The sequence below is a fragment of the Rousettus aegyptiacus genome, unplaced genomic scaffold (assembly GCF_014176215.1).
Source record: "Rousettus aegyptiacus isolate mRouAeg1 unplaced genomic scaffold, mRouAeg1.p scaffold_m13_p_14, whole genome shotgun sequence".
NCBI lineage: Eukaryota > Metazoa > Chordata > Mammalia > Chiroptera > Pteropodidae > Rousettus > Rousettus aegyptiacus.
Window position 1 is genome coordinate 34,833,034 of NW_023416289.1, and position 25,790 is coordinate 34,858,823.

Here is a 25,790-nt window from a genome sequence, read left to right on the forward strand (position 1 = left end):
GGTTGTATAACATGATTTTTAAAGGTGTGCAGCATGATAATTTAATATGCACATGCATTGTGAAATGATTGCCACAGTCACGACAAGCAACATTGAGGCTTCATGTGTGCCAGGTCCTGGTGACACAGCCAAGAGCAGGCCAGGTCTTTGTTCAAAGGGAGCTAACACACCTTTGTGGAAGAGAGATAAATGTGCACAAACAATGGGAAGTGCTAAGAGGAAAAAATAAACAGCAAAGGTACAGATTAGACAGTTTGGGGGACGTGAAGATCATGGCTCATGGCTTCAACTCTTTCTCAGGTCCCATTTGTTAGTGGACGTGACAGGACCTGGAGGAAGCTGGAGTCTTGTGAACCAGGCAGGATGAGCTCTGCTCACCTGTCTGTGGATGGCTGTTCCTATGATAAGTTCCTGTCTCACCTGCTTGCCTTGGATCAGTACTAGCTGGAGGAGTTCATGCTCGGCCTCCAGTTCCCACAACTGCTGCCTGAGAACTTCCAGCAGATCTCCTGGGCCAGCCTGAAGGCCAGTGACCCCACAAACCTACTGTATATGTTGAGTGGGTACTTCCCCTGAGCTGTGGATTTGGGAAGTGGCCCTCAGGGTCTTTGAGATCATGAATCTGACTTCACTATGTGAGAAAGTTAGAGCCAGGATGAATGGTGAGTGGGCCTGTTGTAGGGATGGGGGATGGGCAGAGGCATGGGGGGTCAGGGGAATGAGGGGACAGAATAATTGGGAATGGGGCAGAGCAATGGGGATGAAGGGATAGAGGAGTAAGGGGATAGGGGTACAGCACCTTCATGGGAGCAAGACTGCTGCTGGAATTTATGGAGTAGTTCCACATTGCTAGTCATCCCTAAGAATCTCCCTGATGGGCTGTGAAGGTTTAAAGCTTTAAGGTGTAAAAGCTGTAAGAATTTGTAGCCCTAGTCAGGGAAGGAATTGAAAGAGGCACATTTGTTCTGTTACAAACTTTTCTTGAAAAGGCAAATTTGTCCCGATGCAATTGTATTAGAAAATGCTTTGAGCATAGTAGGAATTCCATGGTTGCTTATGCATTATTTTTTCCCCAAAGGAAACACTAGGTAAATGCAAAAAAAATCCAAAACCAGACCAAACAAAAAACAGAACTGCACTTGGCTATAGTATTTGCTTATTTTGGTGTGATAGCATTCATTTTCAGTAGTGTTGTATTATTTACTGTATTGTCGTATTTATTGGACCATTGTAGTATTTATTTACAGCAGCATTGTGGTATTTAGTGTCATAGCATTTATTTACAGTAGTATTGTAGTATTTATTGTAGTGTATTGTACTGTAGCATTCAATTACAGTAGCATTGTAGTATTCTACTGTTGTATTTATTGTAGCATTGCAGTATTTACTATAACACTGTGGTATTTATTATAGTGTAGCATTTATTTATAGTAGTATTATAGTATTTGTTGTAGTGGTATATTTATGGTAGCATTATAGTATTTATTTACTGAAGTGTTGCAGTTATAGTGTTTTAATTATTTACAGCAGCATTGTAGTATCTTACTGTTATATTGTAGCATTGCAATATGTTTACTATAATGTTGTATTTATTGTAGTGTTGAGCATTTATAGTAGCATTGTAGTATCTTACTCTGTATTTGTAGCATTGCAATATTTATTTACTATAGCATTTATTGTAGTGTTGTAGCATTTACCGTAACACTGCAGTATCTTACTGTTGTATTTATTGTAGCATTGCAGTATTTATTTACTGTAGTGCCATGGTATTTGTTGTAGTGTTGTATTTTTTTAATGGTACTGTGTTTTATAACCAGTTAGCAAGTGTAATACTGGGCTACCATTTTTTTAGCTTGTATTTTCTTTTTAATTTTTCAATTACAGTTGATGTTCAATGTTATATGCATTTCAGGTGCACTGTTTTAATTTCTATCTATTTTTAATGTATCACCGATCCCATTTCCCTGCCAAATAAAAACCCATGTGGTTTTTCTTGTGCACCTTCACCTGCTGTGGTGAATTTTAGGGGTGTCCATGTCACCTGTGGCAGAACCGACTGCCTCTCATACCTGGAGAATGAATTGTAACTTTGCTGTTGCCTGCCACAAGCCAGGCCTCAATCCCAGTGCTTTCTGCGCACTGGCACTTACTTTTCATGACACCCTTTAGGAAGAGGTCCTGTTACTCATGTATTACAGACAAGGAAACAGGCACAGAGCTCAAGTAAATTGCTCAGGATTGTAGGGCTGGGGCGGACCCCAAGCAATGGGTGTCCAAAGGCCTATATTGGTCCACATCCTACTTCTCTTCCTCCGAGGGCAGGTGTGAGGCCTAAGGAGCCAGGGTAGGAGGTGGCAGCACAGTGTTCCTATCAGAGCTTTGGATGTCAGAGGTTCTGAGTCATAAAAATGCAGGCTCTGTGTACCTCCTGGTGAGTGGGAAGAAGGTAGTAGTGGGGATTCAGGAGGTGACCTCTTATGCAGAAAGAAGCCAAGAAACATACATCTCATGAGTGATGTGAGGCTGATGGGGAAGTGGGGACCACTTGTGCTGCCCCCATCAACTCCATCTTCCAGAACACACAGTACACAGCATGTCTGTTTGAGAAGAGCTAAGGGATGTTCATTTGTGAGTGAGCCTGTGAATGCACATGTGTCAATGGGCACATGTGTGCCATCTTCAGATTAAGATCCCAGATTCTCGCATCCAACTGCCTGGATTCAAAGGCTGCCTCCACCTAACCAGCTGTACCCCCTGGCAGATGGTTTGCCACACTAGGCCCCCATTCTTTCTGAGAATGGGGCTAATGGCATACGTACCTGTGAGTTTCTTGGGTGAAATGCCTAGAAGGTGTTGGGCCCAGAGTTGGGCCTCAATCACTTGCTCATCTTGGGGTTGGATTTCATCCTAATAGCACCACCTTCCTTGGTGGTTTCCAGATATTCATTTGCCATCTCATTGCACACACTCTCCACCGTAGGACTATTCCACGAATTTGGGGGAGGTAAATCTGCTGTTCAATGGGTTTCCATTGATGGCCCTAGAGGGGCTCAGAACTGCAGTTCTTTAATGTGTCATGACGCAGGTCATGGCACCCAATACTTGTCAGTAAAGCCATACCCTGGAACGCTCACATTGTTGGGGCCATTTGCATCAGAGGAATGCAAAGTGTCACGTAGTTGGCTTACAGATAAACAGAGCCCATAATGAGGGACCATCTTAGCCTTACTGGGCTGTACCCAAGAAAAGATTGTCACTGAGGTCCCCTGATGCCAGGAGAGCTAGTCAAACCCCAGACAGGCTCTGCTGGTAGAGTCTGGGGGGCTGCACAGAATCAGCAACCATGGGTGGAGAATGATGGACCCTTGCTCTCCAAAGGAACGTGAAACCTGAGGAGGAAGCCCAGGACCCTGCTTGCTACCCAGATCAATCCTGCAAACCCTGACAATCAGTGGAATCACAAATGTCAGACCCACAAGTCTTCAGATTCAGATTTCTCATGGCCACTGTGTGAGCAGGACATGGAAAGGTCCTTCAGTTCATGGGAATGGGCACTCAGAGTGGTTTCATGAAACACCAAGGGGCTTGGCTTACAACCTGACACTTGGCACTTTTCTTCCTATCATTTTTATTCCAAAAATATTAGAGTGGCTTCCATTTGCTGGGCATTATTCTACACACTTGGGATAGATCAGTGAACATAGACTAGCCACGCATGTCCCCTCTAGTGGAGTAGGCAAGTAATAGGATCAATGAATGCAATGTGTGATTTGTTATAAGGTGGCATGCACAGTGGAAAGGAGAGATGGTAAAGTGGATGGGGAGAGCCTACGACGTGTGATGTGGGTATTGGGTGCAGTGTTAATTGGGACCATCAGCCACCACTGAGGAGGTAAGAACTGAGCAAAGACTTGGAGGTGAGGGAGTGAGACAAGTAGATCCAAGACCAGGAGGCAGGGATGCACATAAAGTGTGCTGGAGTCTCTACATGAAGCATTCGGGTTGATGGGGCTAGAGGACGGGACTCTTTCAGTCACTTCAATCCCAAGTTTGTCAGAGAAACAGTTGGTTCTACTGAGAGCATCTGTCACTGCCTACTTATGTCCAGCCTGGGGACTCTCACATCCTGTCATCACTGTTTATTTCAGAGATAGCACAGGCACAGAGACCCCAAGATCCAAAGCAAAAGGAACCAGAGATGCCAGAAGAAGAATCAGGTCTGTACATTGTTTTACAATAATCGTGGACAAATGTCTTGATTGAGCATTTCATGAGGTCCACATTTACCATTTCCCTTGAAATTTTTTCTAATTTATAGTATTCTGGAAATGATACCCTTCCCAACCTCTTCTTCTAGTGCTGCTTACTAAATAACAAGTTACCATAAGCTGGACATTCTCTCTGATTCCATTCTACATTCTTTGATGGCAGTTATCTATTCCTAGACTTTTTTGCTGCCTTATTGAGTAGCTGCATTTTTTTTTTGTGCCAGTGTCCCCATGGTGATATTCACATTGAAAACTAATACATGTAGTTATGCAACAAGTTTAGTTTCACCCAAGAAATATATATACTGTGCGTAATACAGAAAGAACCACAGAACCACAAAAAGTATGATGGAAAAAAAAAAAGTCAGTTCTTTGCCTAACCTTTATCTGTAGATGTGGCCACACGCCAGCATTGGCTGCCACCTTTGCTATCTGTCTCTTTGCTCAGAAATGATTAACAAGTAATGCAATTTCTTAGTTTTTCAATCAATTATCTACTGGCTTCTTGTCATGGTAGATAAATAACTCTCTTTTATCCTTCAATAGAGTTATCTCTTTTTTTGGAGGAAAAATATATTCAGTGTTATGTAGATATAAATCAGTACTTTCTGTATAATTATTAGTACATTATCCCAAGTCCTTTGGGAAGCATAATGCAATCAAACACATAAAAGAGCCCATCAACTTGCTTGTCACTCTTTCTACAGTTTCTTGAAGCCCCACAGCCCTCTCTAGTCTGTACTGGTTGCCATGCAGCTCCAACCCTGGGACCTCGTTTAATCTCAAATCCCATTTTCTACTCTGGAATGTGGCCACCCCATTGTTCTGTGGATTCCAAAGCTATCTATCTGTCCTATTGCTATCTCAGGGACCCATTTACATTGACATTGGTCAACACGAGACAGTTTTCAAGAGCTGGCCTGGTTGAAAATTCTTCTAATGCACCCTTTGAAGAATAATTTAAATATCATGTTCTGGGTCGAGCAGTGTTTCCCTTCATGTTCCTGGTGTCCAGTATCCTCCAGTGCCCACTTTTATGTTTTACATGGTGTATGACCCATCTTTTACACTATGAAAACTTTTGGGGTCCATTACCCTGTGTTCTGAAATGTCATATGTGACTAGGTCCTAGGCTTGTCTGTCCCCTTTGGGTTGGGTACAAAATGGGTCATTTAAATTTAAAAACATGCCCTGTTCTCACAATTTTTTATCTCTTTGGCAGTGATTTTTTCCTTCTCCGTTCTTTTTCTAGAATTCCAATTAGGCATTGTGTTTCCTGGGATTGACATTTAATTTTCACATCTTCCCACCCCTGCCCCATGCTTTCATCTTTTTTTCAAAAAAAATAATTTGAAAGACTACTTTGACTGTCTCTCATACCTGCCATGAAACATATTATTCATCAATAGTATTTTTAGGATCAAAACCGTTAAATTCTTTCTCATTAATACTACCCTTTTTCAGTCAATGGAATATCTCCTAAAATATTTTTTATAACTTTTGAGGCAGTTTTTGGTTCCCCAAGTTATCTGTTCCTTGGTCAGAGTAAAGTGATTAAACAATGTAAATGTGTTAATAATATTATTCATAATATTAATGTAAAAGTATTTAATATTTTAAAAAGCTCCCTCTTCCTATATATGCAATTAATTTTACAAAGGTAACCACTTAAAAATGTATTTGTTCTCCCAGCTTTTATACATAAATTAGATGATAAGCCACACTACTTTTCTCTTTCAATTATATCTTTATAGAAACACATCAGCCTCATCCTTTAACGGCTAATGAATATGCCAATGTATGGCTGGCTATATCTTGGTCTGTATCTAACCTCCTGTTGACAAATCTAGGCTTCCATGTTTTTAAAATAGTAAACAATACTTTGATAGACATTATGACATTGTACATCTGTAAGTGTTTTTGTAGAAAATATCCCCAAACTACAAGTCCTACACAAAGCATATGTGTAATGTAAACTTTGTTGTGGCCAAATTGATCCCTTGAAGGGCTACTTAAAAAGACACCCCTGATGGTACTATGTCTACTTTTCTGTTCTGCTACCAACACAGATTCCTTTAAATAATTGCCAAATGGATTGGAATGGTGCCCCAATCTAATATTAGGTTTGCATTCATTCTACCGGTGAGTCAAATACCATAATTGCATTTAGCCTTTTTATTTCTTTCAAAACAACAGTTCTGCCCCATCCTCATTTTTCTCGTGGGCACCCATTCTCTTCTCATTGACACACCAGAGTGCTTTGTGGTGGAAGGTGACCTCTCGGTCTGTCATGTGGATGGTAAGTCTTCTTCCTCAGGCAGTTTTTCTCTCAAGTTTGTGTGGTGCTTTCATGCTCAGCTTTACAATATCTGGGTGGCAAGACTCACCCCCAACTTGGTTAGGTCACAGGATGCCTCTGCTATAGCAGCCACCTGAGGTTTCAATCCAACTGTTTTAGACTTTACCAGTCTTGCTGCATTAAAAAGAAATGGAGGAGAGCAGGGAGAGCTGGCTCAACTTATTCTGAAGGGGTGGGTCCTAGAGGAGTCAGCCTTTGATCCATAAGGTTTATTTCTTAAAAGTCAATCAATCAAGTCTTAGGACTTGCTCAATCCAGAACAATAGTTCTTTCCTGGAAGCTGAGAGGAACTCTGGAGGATTGGACATTTGAGAAATGACAGCCTTCTCCGATGCCTGATAATCCTATAGAATGTCACCTGGGACCCCACCTTTAGAAGATAACATTTCCCTTGTTGTGGACAAAAAAAGTCTTTTGTCTTCTTTCTTGCTGATTTGGATTTTATAGACCAGGAAACTGAGATTCAGAAAGTACCCACAAAGCATCACCACTGTTAAGAGTCAGTTCCAAATCTGGAAGAAAATGCGAGAGCAGGGCTTGATATTCCTACTCTCATTCTTTCTCTACCAGAAAGTATATGTTTGAAACTATATAATGTATATTTATATTTAATTTATATTAAATGTATATATTTATGTAAAAATATGTTTATATATTAAAATGTGTTTTATGTGTTAAAAATATATTTAACATATATGTTGATATTTACATAAAATATGTATTTAGTGTATATCTATATAAATATAAAATACATAAATTATATTTATATACTTAAATATATGCTGCATATTTATATTTAATTTTTATAATTTATACCTTTATGTAAAGTATATTTAATTTCTATATTAAAATATAGTGTTATATATTAAAATATGTTAATGTATATATTTAGATATTTACATAAAATCTATTTTTTATCTATACAGATATATAATATATAAATTATATTTATTTAAATATATGTTATATATTTATATTTAATTTGCATATTTAATTTATATTTATATAAAATATATACTTAATTGGCATATTAAGAGGTTAATATGTATTAAATACATGTATTTAGATATGTACATAAAATATATTTTATGTATATATCTAGATATGTATATAAAATATATTTAATTTATATAAATAAATACATATTTATATATAATTATATATATAATTTTTTCCTGCTCTATAGAATCATTACCCACCCAGATATTGTAGCCCAGACCTTAGAATGTATCTTCCTTAGCATACCCCATCCCCTTGTTATAAACTGCTGGCAGACCTCCTGGTTTAACTCACTGCAGACCCTAAATCCATTCCTCTCATATTTAATCCTGTGATCCAGTCCTTCTGGAGTTCTAAGTTCCCCCACAAAAGAACAGGGGTTCTATGGTTGTTGCCGCTATGTTGTCTACAGATTTGTGTGACCAAGCAGAACTACTGTTACTTCAGCAATGAGTGTAGCTTTCTTACCTGCTCTCCTCGCCTCCTTTATTGAAGCACAACCCCTTCTCCAAAAAGCAGTGAACTTTCACACATGGAAACTGGCTTACCAGCCCTTACCAGGCCTCCAGAACAAAGTGTGCATGATCCAGTCTCCCCAAGTGGAGTCCGCCCCCCACCTGGCACCTTCATCACTGTGCTCTGACATTTCTTCATTCCCCTCCCAGGGCATTTGCACTAGTGGTCCGCCTGCCTGAAAGCATCTCTTTCTCTGTCTTGAACTGGCTTCTTATGAGTAAGGTGTCAACTCTCACGTAGGAGTCTGCTGATTCCTTCCACCTTCTGAAGGCATTCTCCATCTCTCTTGTGTCATTCTAGGATTTTTATTTGTGTATATCTTCAAACTATTTAACTTTTACTACCTTTTGTAACTTTCCACACCCACACCCACCTCTCCTGCCACAAGTTAAACCCTTGAAAGAAGAGGTTGTCTCATTGGCAGCAACTTCATTATCGAACAGTCCTTAATGCTGAAACTCATTCTGACCACTGTTGTGTTTGGCCCCACTTCTCTGTTTAGTCCACAGAACAATGTACAAAGAGAAGATGAGGACCAAAATACTGGTGATGTGGGACAGTACCCCTTGGCCCAAAGACCACATTTACCTCTGCAATGTGATGGAGCAAGAGCATGAAAAACTTAGGTGCCTTGTGTATCCTAACAGGGCCGGAGCTTGGCTCTGAACCAAAATGTTGGAGGGGATAGCAGGGGTTGGAAAGACCACTTTAGCAATGAAGGTCATACTGCATTGGGTGGAGGGCTTCCTCTTTCAGTACAAGTTCTCCTATGTTTTCTACATTAGCTGCTATGCAGTAAGAGAAATGGAGGATACCACCTTTGCTGGCCTAAGTCTCAGGCCCCCATCAAAGAGCTCATGAGTCACCCCAAGAGATTCCTGTTTGTCATCGATGGCTTTGAGGAATTGACTGTGCCCTTCAGCTTGGCTGACAGCCTGCCATGCACAGATCAGCATCAGTAGCTCCCAGTGACCAGAATCCTGTTCCACTTTTTGAAGAAAGAACTGGTCCCCACAGCTACCTTACTGATCACAACCAGGGACTGTAAGAGCGAAGATCTTAAAAAGTTGTTGGATTCATGGTTTGTACTGATTTTGAGGTTCACAGAGGAAGACCTGGAGGAGTATTCTACAGATACTTTGGGGACCAAAGCAAAGCCAAGAAAATCTTGCATTGTATAAGAAGTTTTGAAACTCCATCTCAGTCCTGTTCCACTCCCAGGTGTGCTCCTGCCTGAAGCAACAGATGGTAAGCCATCCTCATTTCCCGCTGAGCACACAGACTGCCACCAGTCTGTATGCCTATTTCTTCTCCAGCTGGTTTGCAACAGCAGAGCTGAGTTTGTCAGCACAGAGCTGGCCAGAGCAATGGAGGGCCCTCTGCTCTATGGCTGCAGATAGGGTGTGGTCCTCAAACTTCACATTTGCCAAAGAGGATGTTGAACATCAGGGCCTGCAGGCACCTCTCATTGATTCTCTTTTCAGGCTGAATATTCTTCAAAAGGTCAGTGACTGTGAGGATTGTATCGCCTTCACTCACTGTAGTTTCCAGGTGTTTGGGGGGCCACGATCTATGTGCTTGGGGGAACGAAAGGCTCCATCTGTGGTCTCTCAAAGCAGCAAGAGATGAGGGTGCTACTGAGTGATGCCTTTGCTGACACAAACTTCTACTGGCATCAGATATCTCTATTTTACTTCAGTCTCTTAAAAAGAGATCTAGCAAGGGAAGTGGAAGATACTCTGCACTGTAGGATGTCTCCCAGGGTAATGGACGAATTATTAGAATGGGCAGAAGACTTATCTAAATATGACGTGGTGTCCTTCAGTTTTGAATTCCTCCTGTTTTTTCAGTGCTTGTGTGAGATGCAGGAGGAGGAGGGCTTTGTAAAGCAGATTCTGAGTCACCTCCTTGAAGCTGACCTGGATATTTTGGGTTACTTCTTTTTGCCTCAAGCATTGTCAGAGGTTAAGTAAGCTTTCTGTCAGCCATCTCAACTGTCACACAGAATCGACCTTCAGCTAGGAAACTCTGGATTGAATAACTGCCGCAGGCCACAGACCTCAAGCTGTGTGAAATAGTCGCAGCCGCCTGAGTGAAGCCTCATCTGCAAAGCAAGCGATGCTAGAGTCATCTGTGCTTGTTGCTTTCCTCTGTATTGTCTATATTGAAAATTTATGCATTGCTTTTGATACTCTTCTATCCTTGGGAGTGGAGGGGAGTGTTAGAGGGAAAGGCAACTTTTCCAAGAATGTGGCACAAAGAAATATGAGTAATAAGGAATTAATCAAACAACTTGATCAAAGGAGAAAGCAAGATTTGCTTTCTGAACAGGCCACTGTGTCAGTGCTTAGGTGGAAGGCCCCTATTACGCCCACAAAGGCCAGGGGGGGAACGTAGTGGCTGAAATAATGATTCTCACTGGAAACGACTGTTTGATTATCGCTATAGTGTAAAAGTGAAAAATTCTCCAGTAAACTAGTCCCAAGGACAAGACAGGGAGTGATATCTTCAGGCGTCAGCTCCCAAGAAAAAAGACAACATTGCCTCTGGGGTGCAGATAACAAAACTCTACCAGGCCCCTTTTGCTACAAGATTTAGGAGTCCTCCTGAAACAATATATCTTTGTGCTAAAAGCTAACAGCCATCTTCTGCTTTTTGTAATCTGCTTGCTTGCTTGATCAAGGCCACCAAGACATAGTTTCAGGCTTTATAAGCTTCCTCCTCCAGAAGCTCGGGGCTGATTCTCGAGTGGAGAGAATCAGTCGCCAGCTGGCTCATAAAGGCTCATAATTAATCTCAGTTGGCTCCATGGGTCTTAGATTTGAACATGCCACAACAATAGGAACATAGGCCTTTGTTTATAGGAACATAACAATCTAAACAAGCTTTCTGCTTCTGTATGCCCGCTTGCACACCCAACCTGTGGGTTGACAGGTAGTGAATAGAAGAAAAACAGACCTTTGTGTTTAGACAGAATGAAGAATGGGATTTTGGGCTTAAAAACTCCTTAGTTCTACATTTAGGAGTGATAAAAAAATTAAACTGCCTTGCATCAAGGCTCTCTGCTTGTTGTTTTTCCTTCACTGACTCCACGTTTCCTTCAGCCCTGGAATTGGCTGGAGCTGGCCTCCAGCAAGTAACACAACACCGTTTGTTTCCCTATGTGCTCTCAGTGTATCAAGTGAGCTAGATCAAATACATGGGTTTAAACAGTTGTCTTTTTCACACTTTTTCTCCCCACCCCATTTTGATTCTGTCACTTAATCCTCAAGATAAGGAGAAACAACCTCAAGAAAAAACAAGAGAGAATTGTTCTCACCAGACCTCTCTGGGTTGGTGTGGGCGGGGTGGGGGGGTGGGGGGGGTGACCTCCCTAGAAGACTAGATGGCCCCAGGACTTCTTAATGGCAGATTAAGAGAGGGGAAGGTAGAACTTGATTGACTGCTGGCTTCATATATCCCACTGAGGTTAGTGACTCTCTTGAAAGGTTATTTTAGATTGCCATTTCAAAGGTTTAATTCCATGACTCAGAAATCAAATTTTGGATTTCCCTTATAACTTATACATCCCTAAGTGTCTCTCATTGTTTTTAATGATATAAAGGCAAGATGAGGACACTGTCTGCCCCCGCACACCCCAGCTATCTTCCTCACTGTCTCTCTTCCTCGAGTGCAAATCCATAACCCCTGTGGGGATTCTGAAGGAGCTCATCCTGGTCCTTCATGGTAATGACAAGATGACCCATCTCAGCTTGAGCTCCATCTACCTGGAAATTACTGTCTAGGATGATTTTTAGAACCTTGAGGCACTTGGCCTGCAACCTCAGGTATCTGTGGTAAGTTTCTGGTTTCCCAGATGTGTCCCCAAGATCATCCTAGGTCTAATGATCCACCAGGAGAACAGGAATCAGCATGGGAGCAAAAGGATACAGAGAAAGTTTAGCAAGGGGAAAAGTCCATGGGTGTGAAGTAGTGATTCTCAAATTTTAACGGATATCAGAATCACCCAGGGGGTGTGTTCAAACACAGACCCTTAGAACCTACCTCCTGAGGTCTGGCAGGTCTGCTGTGGGGCCCGACAATCAGCATTTGTTACAGGCTCAGAGGTGATGCTGGACCATGTGCCACAATTTGAACAGCACTGACCTGGGGGCCATCCTGCTTCTGAAAGGAATGAGGGACAGGGAGAAAGCAGATTTTCCTGGAGTTGTGGGGGAGGCTAAATGGAAACCACTCTGTACAGCAGTAACTGCCCATCGTGGGGCTCTTTTGGTAGGTTGGAATTGTGCAGCCTCAATGTTGTGGTTTGTCATTGCCTCTTTCGAGAACTCAGTAAGAACTCGAGTCTTAGTTTCCTCGGCTTGAGGGACAATGATCTCCCTGACATTGAGGTGAAAAAGCTGAAAAAGCCCTTGGACATGTCAAGGTATGCCCTGAAGGAGCTGTTGTAAATCCCCTTGCTTTATCAAACTATCTTCTTTGGAAGTTTGAGTGACAGAGCAGGGAGTATGTTTTGGAGAGCCTTGAGGGTCCCCCTCTTGTATTTACTTGTCCTATTGATACATTTCCTATTACCCTCTTTCTATCTTTCTCTTTGGGGCTCAGTCTTACCCTCACCATGATTGGTCTCTCTCACCTTCCAGGCTCTTTGGTTTAATCCCTCAGGCTTCTGCCAGCTTCCCCTAAGTCCAGTGGTTTTCAACTGGGAGCGATTTTGTCCCTCATGGGATACTTGACGATGTCTGGACACACTGCTGGTTCCCACAGTTGGGAGAGGAGAATGCTTCTGGCATCTAGTGGATAAAAACCAGGTGTGATCACCATCCCACAATGCACTGGAGGACCCCCTGCAACCAAGGGTGATCTCAAGAAACCATACTCTCACCTGCCTTTTTCTCCCTCATGAAGCTTTTGTTCTTTACCCAATTTAATCTTCCCATGATGTTTGGGCCCCAGACTGTGACCCAACAGACTGAGAATTTGAAAAAAAAAAAAGTAGAGGAACTTGCACATAGCTGAGGCTCACCTTGCACCTGTACCTCCCACAGCCTGGAGAAATGCAACCTGTGGGCAGCCAACTCTGAGGAGCTGGCCTTGCTTCTCACCAGCACCAGGAGAACAGCCTGACTGTGCCTGAGGTTTAACTTGCTCCAAGATGATGGCATTCGCTGTCTATGTGCTTCCCTGAGTGATCCTGGGTGTGCCTTAGAGAGGCTGGTATATGTTCCTCTTGGCTCCATTTCTGGAAATGACTGTCCATGGGGGTTGGCATTAAGGAGAAAATGGCTCCTTCACTGAGGACCCACGTGTATAATTGAAAACTAACAAGCATTGAGCAGTGACTTTGTGTGCTACAGATTCCAAGCAGCACCCCTGATTTGTTGACTCAGTAGCTGGGGGTTGGGGGGGTGGTTCAGACAGACATGCTTCCTGCCTGTGTGAATTATATAGTTTTACAAGTGAGAGACCAAAAATATCAGTGACAGTTTAGATATGAAGAAAAGCAAAGAATGAGGAGGCAAAGTGTTGGGGTTGGTTTCCCAGGAAGGTCTTCTCTCGCTGACTTGTCTGAGGAGGTGATGCTGAAGCAGAGACTGGAAGAGAGAAAGGAAGGGAGGAGGGAAGGGAGGGAGGAAGGAGGAGAGGAGGAAACCATGTACAGAGAGAGGGAATAGGAGGGTGTGCTGTTGGGGTAGGAGTGATGTGAGGTGTGATGGGAGAACAAGAAGAGGCAGGAAGATGCCCAAGGATTTCCAGGCAGTGTGGAAATTTGAGTTTTGTTCTGGGTGAGATGTAAAGTCCCCTGAAGATTGGAAGTTGGACAGTGACACCTCTCAAAAGTCACCAAGGCTGCCCTGGAAGGATGGACTCCACAAGGGCAAAGTGGGAGCAGAAGCAAATGCCTGTGGACCAGGCAAGTGGATGTGAGAGAGTCATCAGGGCAAATAGGAGGGTAGAGCCAAGGAACTTGGTGGGGAGTTCGAGGTGGCTTAGGAGGAAGAGGCCCCCCGGACTCTGTAGTTAACAGGCACGGGCAGCCGAGGGTGGATGGGAGGGAGAGCAGGTTCTGGGGAAAGGGAGTGGGAGATGCTAGGCGAGCAGGTAGTTGAAGGGCTGCAGGACCCAGGGGCTCAGGGCAGGGATGAAAGGCCATCTGCAGTGTGATTGCTCAGGTCTTTTCTTATTCAGCCATATCTGCTTCTCTGGTGCAGGTGTCTTCTGTGCATATATCAGTGAGCACATGTTTTTACTCAGCATATTACCATGAAACATGCATCCTAAAACAAAATACCTGAGAACGTTGCATAGCAGTATGTAACAACCTTAACTCTTTGATGGGGATGTAGTAACTTGTTGAATGAGTGTACTAATTATATAAGCACTCTGGTTGTTCTGAGCCTTTGGGAAAAGGAATAAAAATGATCTCTGTGCCTGTAACATTTTGGGCGTGTGTAAGCTTACTTGTAGAATTAGTTTTTAGACATAGAACAGCTGGGTCTTTGCAGTAAAAAATTTTAACATATCTTGCTCAATGGTCCTTTGCTAACTAATATTGCTGCTAGCCACAAGTGTCCATTATTCACACCCTCATGTACGATTTTAGGAAACCTCTTTGACTTTCATCAACTTGAGAGGTGGAATAATGGTAGCTCAATCTACTTTTTTTGTGTTTTTCCATGGAAATATTGAAACTTATGCAAGAGTAGAGAGAACAGTATATAATCTACTCTGTTATCTAACAATTGTTGATTCATGGCCAACCTGCTTTCATGGAAACCCTCACCAGCACTTTCCACCCATGATTATTTTGAGGTCTGTCCCAGGGGTTATAGTCCTGATTTGTACACTCAGAGTTCTTATATATTTGTCTCTGTGAATAAGAATGGAGTTGGGCAGTTTTCAAATGTTGAAAGCCATTTGCGTGAAATGCCAACTGAAAAACCTGTTGATAAAACTTGAGGATTTTTTTTCCTTATGACCCGTAGGCGTTCTTCACTAGGAAATTTAGCCACATTGGGTGTGATGTGCATCCATGTTTATCTTGTTAGCAACTCCCTTAGACTTGGCCCTGGACAGTTTTAATGATGTAGATATTTTTATGTAGTCAAAATCCTTCCTATGTGGCTAAAGGGTTTTGCTATATGTTTGCCTTTTCCACCTTAAAGCATCTTCCACTGTTTCACTTCCCTCCTCCCTCCTCCTTTTTTCTTCTGTTTCTGCATCTGTCCCCTCATTCCCTCTCAACTCTCTGGACCTCTCCCTCTCTCCAAATATTCACCTGCATTTCTCATCTTGAGCTCATTAGGTATAAGAACTCATTCTTGGGAATTGAGGTCTGCTCTCATGTGAGATTTCAATGTATTTTTCAGTTCAGATGTTGAGCTCAGAAGCTGAAACACTTGTTCTGTGATAGCAGGGTGGGGTCTGGACCATGAGTATCATGGAGAAGTAGCCCTTCCCATGGACAGGAGCCCCTGCCTTGTGGTCCCTGGTCTCTGTCTCACAGGGAGATGGCAGACCAGGTGTGGCATTTCCCAGCCTGCACTACTTCATCCTGGGGCTCAGGATGAGAAGCTAGCTCTTCCTTGGGAGTGAATGAGGTGGGCCGGAGCTTATGAAGACAGGACTCAAGATGGTTTTACGCCCTCAGCTATTTTTCTTTCTATTTTTCAGTTTGTTCTACTGTTCTTTCATAGCAGACGGCTGTCAGGAGCTAACTGGCTTCCTCAAACACAATCATAATGTGAAAGCTTTGGATATTGGGAAAAACTATATTCAGGATGATGGAGCAAAGCAACTGTGTGAGATTCTCAAAACATTCACATTGTGCACTGAACACACTTAGGTGAGTCAACGCTGTCCTTGTGCAGGAAGTCCCCCCATCTCCTCTTGGGTGGGGACAGAGTGATACATGGTCACATGGGGGGGAAGAAGAAAAGATGTGGTGAAGGACAGGGTTTTTTTTTTTTTTTAAAAAAAACTCTTTGCTTTTAGATATTTTCAATCAGTACATTTTGGATAAAAGGTACTAGACATGCTCCCTGCCCAGTAAATCTTCACTCTAATGGGAAGATGGATTTTTATTTTCAAAATTTTTGGATCATCTTTAAAATTTTATTTTTAAGTTGTTGACATACATTATATTATTTTTAGGTATACAACATAGCGAGTCCATATTAAGAACCAAATTGGCAAGTACAGTCACAGGGATGTGAAGTACAGCACAGGGAATATTGTCAATAATATTGTGATAACTATATGTGGTGTCAGGTGGGGACTAGACTAATCAGTGTGATCACTTCACAAGGCAAGACAGATTTTAACCATAATTCGATGTCTTTGCTCAGCAAACTAAGATGGTTTAGTGCCAAGTAGTAGGAATTTTGGTCAAAGGTGGCTCAAACGTAGCCTCTTTTCACACAGATAATGGTTTGTTGTTCTTATAAACCACTTAGGGGCTCAGGAAGGACTGCACTCAATTAGGTTTTGAGATAAACTTTGGAATGTGAGTCTTTGTCGCTGTCTCTGAATCAACAAAAGAAAGGTAGAGAAGAAAGTACTGGGCATCTCCAAGGGTCCAGAGGAGCCCCTGCAGGAAGATTTCACCACATATGGTTGGGAGAGAGTGGTGACCCAAGGGAGACCATGTAGGAGAAAATTCTGTAGGGCGAACTATGGTTTGAGTGCTTACTACTATATGCATGGAAATGGAGAACTCATGACACTTACCACTTTGTCCTCAAGCAGGGAGACCCTAGGAGGTCAGTACCTTCATACCCATGTTAAAAACAGGAAAACTGAGGCAAGGAGGTCACTTAGCTAAATAATGATAGAATAGGGACCCAATCTAAGTCTCATGCAGAAGCCAATCTCCCCTTGCCCCAATCTTTATTGAGAGATAATGAACATACAACATTGTAAGATTTTTAAGTTTCCAACGTGCTGATTGTATACTCTTGATTATTGCAATATGATACCACCTTACCCTTGACTTGATATGCTGATGTATTGCAATATGATTCCTCCACTATGTCACCTAGTTACCACTTCTTTTTTTGTGGTGAGAACATTTATGATCTACTCTCAGCAACTTTCAAGTACATAATAGTTCTTAGCTATAGTCACTGTGCTACATATGAGACCCCAAGGACCTATTCATCTCACAACTGGAAGCTTGTACCTTTGACCAACATCTCCCAATTTCCCCACCCTGACCTCTGGAAACCACCATTCTACTCTCTATAAGTTTGGCTTTTTTAGATTCCACATATAAGTGAGTTGACACTGTACTTGTCTTTCTCTATGGAAACCTTGCCATGTGCAGGTGCAATATTCTTTGGTAAAGGGAAATCCTTTACCAACAAGTAATCCAGAGTCTAGTTTTAAGCCCTCGCTCTCTGGGTGCTTCTCCCCAGTGGTAGAACTGAGGAAAGCATTTGCAACAATTATTGCATCGTCTTTAATGATGAATCCTTTCCTGGCATTCAGTTTGCTTCCATCCAGCCTCATTCTCCACTGTTGGCACCTGAGAGCAGGTACCTGCATATCCATATTTGTATGCATAGGGGTCCATCTAGAGCAAGGCACTCAATCTTGGCACTATTGACATTTAGGCTGGGTAGCTCATTGCCGTCAGGACTGTCCTATGCATTGTAGGGTATTCCCTGGTCTCCCCACCAGATGCCAACAGAACCTCTCCAGTCCTCCAACATTCCCAAATCTCCCCTGTGAGGCAAAATCACTCCTGATTGAGAAACACTCACCAAGAAGACTGAAGGAATACTATTAAAGGTATAGACTCAAGATCAAGGATATATAATATAGCTGGTGGCATTAGACCTGAGATGTTGGAACCCACCATGTTTTTCTTGTCCCATGCTATTCCTGTCCATCAAGTGGTGCCTTTACTTCCAAGCATATTATGGATCCTACCCCGCCTCTTCTAACCAAAGGAAATCTATTCCTTCCCTCTGCTTTTTATACATTGAATTTTGCACGTACAGCCACGTGTCACATTTCTTTATAGACTTAGGTGGGAATTTCTGCTATGTTAAACTGATAGAATACGCATTTACTTTTGTCTTTGTATTCCTAGTAGCCAGCCAACCATATGTTCAGATTCTGTGCTGCTGAATTTAGAAAGAAGATGAAAAATGTGTAATGAAAGGGTTATGATACAATCTTATGCCTTTCAAGGGCCTTATAAATAAACTCTCATCCACTTTAATGCTAAAATTATTTCCCTCATGTTAAGGCACACAAAATGTGCTTCCCCATCTGCCAAGTGGGTTTAAGGTATTATCTACCTTTATAGAATTGGTATATGGATTAAATGAGTAGTGAGCAAGCATTTGGAAAGTGTCTGGTATGTGCTAAACACTCTGTTGTTAGCCAGTCTTTTTCAATAATGTTTCCCCCCCTAGATCTTATTTTGCTTTTATTTCTAATGTCTTAATCTTGGTAGACTGTCTTTAATGTTCCCTTCCCACCCCACCACCTAGGTTGGAGAAATGCAACCTGATGTCTGCCTGCTGCCAGCATCTCTTCTCTGCTTTCAGAATTGGTAAAGTTCTGGTTCATCTGAACCTTTTGGGAAATGACTTGGGGCCCGATCGGGTCAACACACTGTGGAAGTCCTTGAAAAAATCAATGTGAAAACTACAGGGTAACCCCCACTGACTTTTACCAGGGAAGCACCTGCTGAGATAGGAGGTGGATGGGCTCATGTTTTACAGCAAGCATCAAGTTTTCCCTGAATTCAATTTCTTAGGGCACTGCTGGTCAATAGAGCATTTAGTAATGACAAAAATGCTCTCCATCTGCATCATCCAATAGAGTAGCTACTAGCCACAGGTGGTAACTGGGCACTTGCAATGTAGTTACTGCACCTGAGGAACTTAATTTTCACTTTCTTTGGTGTGAATTGACTTAAATAGCCACATGTGGCTCGTGAGAGCCATACTGGATGGCATAGTCCTATAGACTTTTCAGTATTTGGGGAGTTGCCTCATTTCCCCCATTCTCTAGTGCCTACTCTATCTTGGTCAACAAATGTTTATTCAACAACTTCCTTTTCAGTGCTGACTGTGGGTCCAGCATGGTGGCATGATGGACGGCGGGAAACAAATGGATGTGAGCTTTGTTCTCATGAGGCTATATTCTCCCCAGGGAGATGGCAAGTCTGAGAGCTTTAAAAACAATGTTAGTTATGAATGTGTGAAGGTAACTCTGGGTCATGGGACAGAAAACAAGGGGTCAAGGTGGTAAGGAAAAGCATCCATGAGGTGGTGTCATTGACCCTGAGTCCCACTGAGGCTGAAAAGAGGAATCTATGTATCAGGAGGGTGATGTGGAAAGTGACTAGAAAGTAAGAGTGGAGGGTCCTGAGGAAGCAGCAGTATCATGTGCAAAGGTCCTGAGGTTGGACCCAGCTTTGTGTTGCCCCTTCAAGGCACCAAAAGAAGAGCACTTAATTAGAACACTCTATACCTTAGTTTTATGGAGATGGTGTCAGAAAGATAAGCAGTGGCTTCTTCTCTGGAGACAGAGATTAAACTAGGTAGATTTTAGCAGAAAACCATCTCAGATACAAAGGAAACTTGCCTACTTGTCTGATTAATGTAGCCACATAAACTTTCTTTTTTAAAATTTAAGTGTAGTTGGTATACAATATCATATTAGTTATATTAGTGTCAGGTGTACAATATAGTGATTTAACATTTTATACTATACAATGAGATCACCCCACTAATTCCAGTTATTGTCTATCACCATGCAAACTTATCATGATATTATTGACTATGTTTCCTTTCACCTTTTCAGCCCTTCCCCAAAATAAACTCAAAGGGATAAAGACTTAAATGTAAAGCCTGAAACCATAAAACTCCTACAAGAAAAAATAGTCAGTAAACTCTTTGATATCAGTCTTAATAATATTTTCTTGGATAGGTCCCCTCAAGCAAAGGAAACAAAAGCAAAAATAAACAACTGGGACTTCAAACTCAAAAGTTTCTGTGCAGCAAAGGAAACTATCAACAAAACATGATGACAACCTACCAAATGGGAGAAGATATTTGCAAATGATATATCCAATAAGGGGTTGATATTCAAAATATATAAGAAACTCAAACAACTCAATAAAGAAAAATAAACAGTCCAATCAAAAAATGAGCAGAGGATCTCAATAGACATTTCTCCAAAGAGGAAATACACATGGCCAACATGTGAAAAGATGTTCAACATCACTAATACCAGGGAAATGAAAATTAAAAGCACAATGAGAGATCACCTCGCACCCGTCAGAATGGCTATCATCAACAAACAACTAGTGTTAGCAAGGGCATGGAGAAAAGAAACCCTCATGTATTGTTGGTGAGATTGCAAATTGGTGCAGCCACTATGGAAAACAGTATGGAGGTTCCTCAAAAAATTAAAAATAGAACTGCCATATGACCCAGCAATTCCACTTCTGGGAATTTCTTCAAATAAAATGAAAACACTAATTTAAAAAGATATATGCTCATAAATTTTCTTTTGGTTATTATCCACATGGTATATTTTCCCATTCTTTCACTGTGATCTTTCGTCTCTTTAAGTTGAGGTGAAATTCACGTAACATAAAATAAATAAATCATTTCAAAGTAAATAATTCACTGATATTTTGAGTGCAATTTGTACAACCACAATCTCCTTATATTTTAGAGTCACTTACAGACATTAAGTTTTATAAATCCAGTATGACTAGCTTTGTCTTTCAGCTGAAATGCTTGATTTTTTTATATTTAATACAATTACTGATATATTTGATTTTAGATCTACCTCTTGTTGTGTTTTATAGTTTTCTTACCTGCTCCTTTATTTTTCTTTCCTGCTATTAGCTATTTTATGATTCCACTTTCCCTCCTCTGCTGATTTGGGAGTTAACATTACTTTCTGGTTTTCTTATAATTTCACGATAGTAGTTTCCATATCCATATTTAACCTGCCAATACCTCAAGTTAATCAATACCTTTATCCTCTTTCTGAAATTTACATTAACTTTAATGTATGTTTTATGTTATTGCTATTGTGCATTTTAATTTTTTCCTTTAAATTCTATTTTCAATTGTTTTTGTAAGCAGTCCATATTTTGCTTAGATTTATCTACAGATTTACCACTTTCTTTGCTCTACATCTTTTTAATCCTATTTGAGGAACCTTCTTTAGAATTTCCTTGAGTGGTGATCTGACAGTGGGGAAATTAATTTTTGATGATGAAATACTATCATAACTGGTAATTCAAAAAACACAACACCACATCTACCACAAGGTTATCCAAATATTTCTTAACTTTATAAGATGAAATTAGGTCTTTATTATTTACCTTCCCGTTACTCTCTCACTGTCCTATTCCCTCCTCCAGTATCCCTGCTTTTATCCATGTGAATCCCAATATTATCATGTCCTCTATCCCCACATTTAACCCTTCTACCTGGAATTTCATCTCTCCTTTCCACCTGATGAAACTTATTTGTCTTGTAGAACTCATGGCAAACATCTCACTATGAATGGTTCTTCTCTCTCTGATGGACCATTTACAACATATTAAATCTGTGACACAAGAGTCAAGGTACAGGTTAGTTCACCTGAATATCTCTACTTTTGTTCACCTGAATATCTCTACACCTTCTGAGGCACAAACACTGTGGCTTTCCTCAATTCCAGGTGCCTCCTCAACAATCCAGTGCCCTGAGAAGGAAGCATAATTTTCCAAGTACAACTCCAAGACACTTACCACAGTGACTTTAGATGGCAGGTTGGCTGTTTCAAAGCCTCACAGAGAAGTTTCAGGTCTTCATGTTTCAGGACATTTGTGCTGATGTCTAAATGTATCAAGCTCTGGTTACACAGGAGAACTTCATAAAAGTTTCTCCAGCAATGCTCACTGAGGTAGCAGCCACCTAGCCTGTGAGGACAAATGTATGGAATAAAAGGAGGGAAAGCTTGGTTTAATTCCACAGCACAGGTTGTATTCCTATAATCTCTTATACACAAAACCCTTAAGAGAGACTTATTCGAAAACACCTTCCTGTTTCTTATTCCTCACATGATAGAAACTAGAACACAAAGTGGATAAAGTAATGTAGAAGAAAGAATATGGCACAATTAATTCCCTGGAGAACTTGGAAAATGTGGATTCTATCTCTACATCTGATACTGTCCTTGGCCAAGACACTCCTCCCTTATTGATAGATGAGGTGCATTGGATATTACATGTAAAATCCTTAACTGTTCCAATTTTGCTATTCTTAAAATCATAATAGGGTCATGGCTTTCAAAGAGATGCACAGTGACTTAATAATAAAGTACAGCAAAATATAAAACAGCGGTCACACACTGGTGACGTCTCCATTGATGGGTAGGGTTTAATCAATGGGGCAGAAGTTCAAAATAATTGCTGCCATGGTTCTCCATAGTGGAACCTCCCAGTGGTCACTTACACCAAGACCTCGAGGGCACAGGCTGGGTGGTGCAAGGGTTCACACAACAGGGGCAGCCCTTTGTTCAAGTAGTTGTATGATACATTAAGAAGCTTTAGCTTTGTACTGTTCCTTATGACCCAGGAGAAGCCTACACAATCATCAGCTGAGAGGCCACAATTTGCCAGCCTGTATGAAAGAGGAAATGTCTCCTTCCATTGGTTTCCGTGTCCCCTACTCATTCCTCTGGCTAATCATGAGTCAGGAAGCATGTGTTTGACCTGCTTGAGAATCTCGCTGATCCCTGCCACCCACTCCTTAGACTTGAGACACATACAGATCAAATTATTGTCCATACACAGCTTAAACTTCCCCCAGTGAAGAGCCAAAATACATCACATGACCTGCAAGGCCCCTGTCTGCTCCTAAATCCTGTGTCAGCCACACCGGGCATTTTTAGTTGCTTAACCTATATCAGGTGTTATTCCTCAAGGTATTCATTCATGTGTTCTGTTCCCCCAACTTCTCTACCCCACTTAGGGTTTCTGTACCTGTTCACCCTGAGTTCATGAACTGGACACACTTGTGTTACCAGTATCCAGCTCCAGATACAAATTATGTCCATCATCTCCTGTCACTATCCTCATGTCTAATACCACAGTCTTGTCCATCTTTGAGTTTTATATAAATAAAATCAGATGACATTTGTACTCTTAAGTTGGCTCATTCCCATCAACAAGGTCTATGAGATTCATCAAGGTGTTTCCACTTTTCAGGAATTACAAACACTTGCCATGAGTATTTTAGTACCTATCTTTCAACAAGCTTATGCTGGAGGCTCTGTTGGGTATACACCTAAAAGTGGAATTCCTAGGTTGCATCAATGCCAGAAGCCATAAAAACTGAATACAGATGATTTGTTTTCTGAAGTGGTTGTGCCAATGTAGACATTATTAACTCCCATATCTAGTCTCAACTTCACAAGAGCTTAAGTTTGCATATGCATACAACAGGACAAAAGCGGACGGGTCAAAAAACTAATAGTCCTCTTCAGAATCCACTCAGTGAGCCTAGGGAGCATGGAGACTTACAATAACTTTTCTATGTTGCACTCTGGGTTGTTCAAGGCATTACAGAGCAACGCCACATCATGATGGGAGACTCTTGTGTCACTGAGGTCCAGATGTTTCAGATCTGAGATATGAGTGAACACCTCAAAGAAAAGCCAAATCTCACCACAGAAGGAGATATTTTTCATCTTGCAAGAATGAAGAAAATTTTGGATAGGTTTCACTCAGCAAAAGCTGAGATGACATCTTTGTCACCCGTGACCTGTAATTAACCCCTCTGACCTCTAATGTCACAACCCAGTTATGTGGCTCAGTGGTTCTGTCTGCCTGTTGAGGCAAAATCACCCAATGGTGGCTGTCACACTGGTGTGTGTGTGTGTGTGTGTGTGTGTGCGTGCACGTGCACGCGTGTGTGTGTGTGTGTGTATTACTGGCAAGTTGTGCCCAGAGGTTCAGGATGCTGCCAAACATTTGACGATTCATAGGACAGTCCCTCACCATGAACAGTTACTCAGACCATCATGTCAATAGTGTGAGACTGAGACACCCTGTTATAACTCTACTCAGTGTTAAAAAATCCCAAATTTAAGTGCATTAACACAAAGGGTTTTTTTTTTCCTCAGTAATCTTTCAATGACGGTGTTTCTGTTTGGGGAAGGGAGTTCCTTTAAAACAGTAGCTCTCTACTTTGACTGAAATTTAAGTCAAAAGGGGATATTCTAATAAATTGGTCTGGGGACTTGACCTGGGCATGAAGAACCTTTTATAAAGATCCTTGGATGCTTTTAACATGCAGGCAGTGTCAGGAAGTGACTACTCCACATCTTGCTCCTCTAAGCATGGTTCCTGGACAAGCCACATCAACATCATCTGGGACGCTGTTAGAAATGCAGAATCCTGGGCCCTACCCCAGACCTACTGATGTAGTATTTTCATTTTAATGGTGTTAAAGTGGGAGAAGCATGTCACCATGTTATCACAGACCTGGTTTCCCCCTCTGTCTTGTGACTTCACTATTCCCTTAGCAAATGGAGAATTCACACCTATAGACCCACATCTCTTCTTAAAGGCTTTGGCACAGAAGTGACACTCTTGCTCACATTTGATTGCCAAGAAAGAGCCATACTCCCACATTCAGATAACAGGGAGCCTTGGATATGACCCTGTGGCTGGAGACTCAAGGACATGAGGAGGAAACTCTGGTTGGGGCACCTAGATATTTCTGCCACTTGTTCTCAGACTAACACTGACTACTCTTGCATGTCTCACCCTCTCTCTGGAACCCTTAAGCGTCATATCACATCAGAGGATATTCTAAAATTCCCAACTATGATGACTTTCCAGGCAACCAGAATCTCAGGTTCTCTCTCATTTCTTTCCTACCCACCTCCCACTGAGAATTATCTACACATATTGTGGAAACCAGCCAAGCCACAGTTGATCATGCATTTTTTGAGTCTTGGATCATAACTCTAAGCCTCATTTAATTCTTAGAATTTAGTACAGAGCCTGATGCCCACTTGGCCCTCAAAGATTGATTTATATGATGCCCCTCAAGAATTTAAGGACGGAGCAGGTACAGTAACCACCAGAAGAAACTTGGCAATTGATCAGCCCTGAGTTCAGAACCCATCTTTGTGATACTGAGAAACTCACTTAAATGTGGTGAGTATGGGAAAAGATGACACAGTGAGAGACAGGTGTGTGTGAAACTCCACCCTGGGTTGGCCTCACCCAAAAGCTAGAGATAAGATGTGTTGATCTCCACACCAGACTTAAGTCCACGTGGTTCTCCAACTTACTGAAGCTTTTGAAGGTGACATCTGGGATGCTTCAGCTGACTACACAAAGTCACAAAGGCTGACTGATGGAAGCTTCTGTCACTGACTCGAAGTTCTTTGAGGTTCTTGTTTGTAGTGAGCACAGAATACATGTGATGCCAACAGATTAAATGGAAATTTGACCTGTAAAGAAGGAGAAAGTAAATGCTTTCCATGGGTAAACAGTCAACCCAAGCCATTTGTAACATATAAGCATAATGAATTATATTCCAGAATTAACTTGTACCCACCTTTAGGCAGGGAGAATAAGGTCAATCAGGTAAGTTCACCTTATATTC

At 41.6% G+C, this 25,790-nt stretch overlaps 1 protein-coding gene across 1 annotated transcript; it reads left to right on the forward strand.

The window, feature by feature from the left end:
* The first annotated feature begins 363 nt into the window (after positions 1 to 363).
* NLRP13 (NLR family pyrin domain containing 13) lies at positions 364 to 18,822 on the forward strand. The gene is given in 12 exon segments (XM_036232677.1): positions 364 to 570; positions 572 to 662; positions 8,645 to 8,962; positions 8,965 to 9,227; positions 9,364 to 9,744; positions 9,747 to 10,111; positions 11,747 to 11,924; positions 11,926 to 11,978; positions 13,191 to 13,355; positions 15,817 to 15,958; positions 15,960 to 15,988; positions 18,645 to 18,822. Coding segments are annotated over 12 exon segments (2,370 nt in total).
* Positions 18,823 to 25,790: the final 6,968 nt, after the last annotated feature.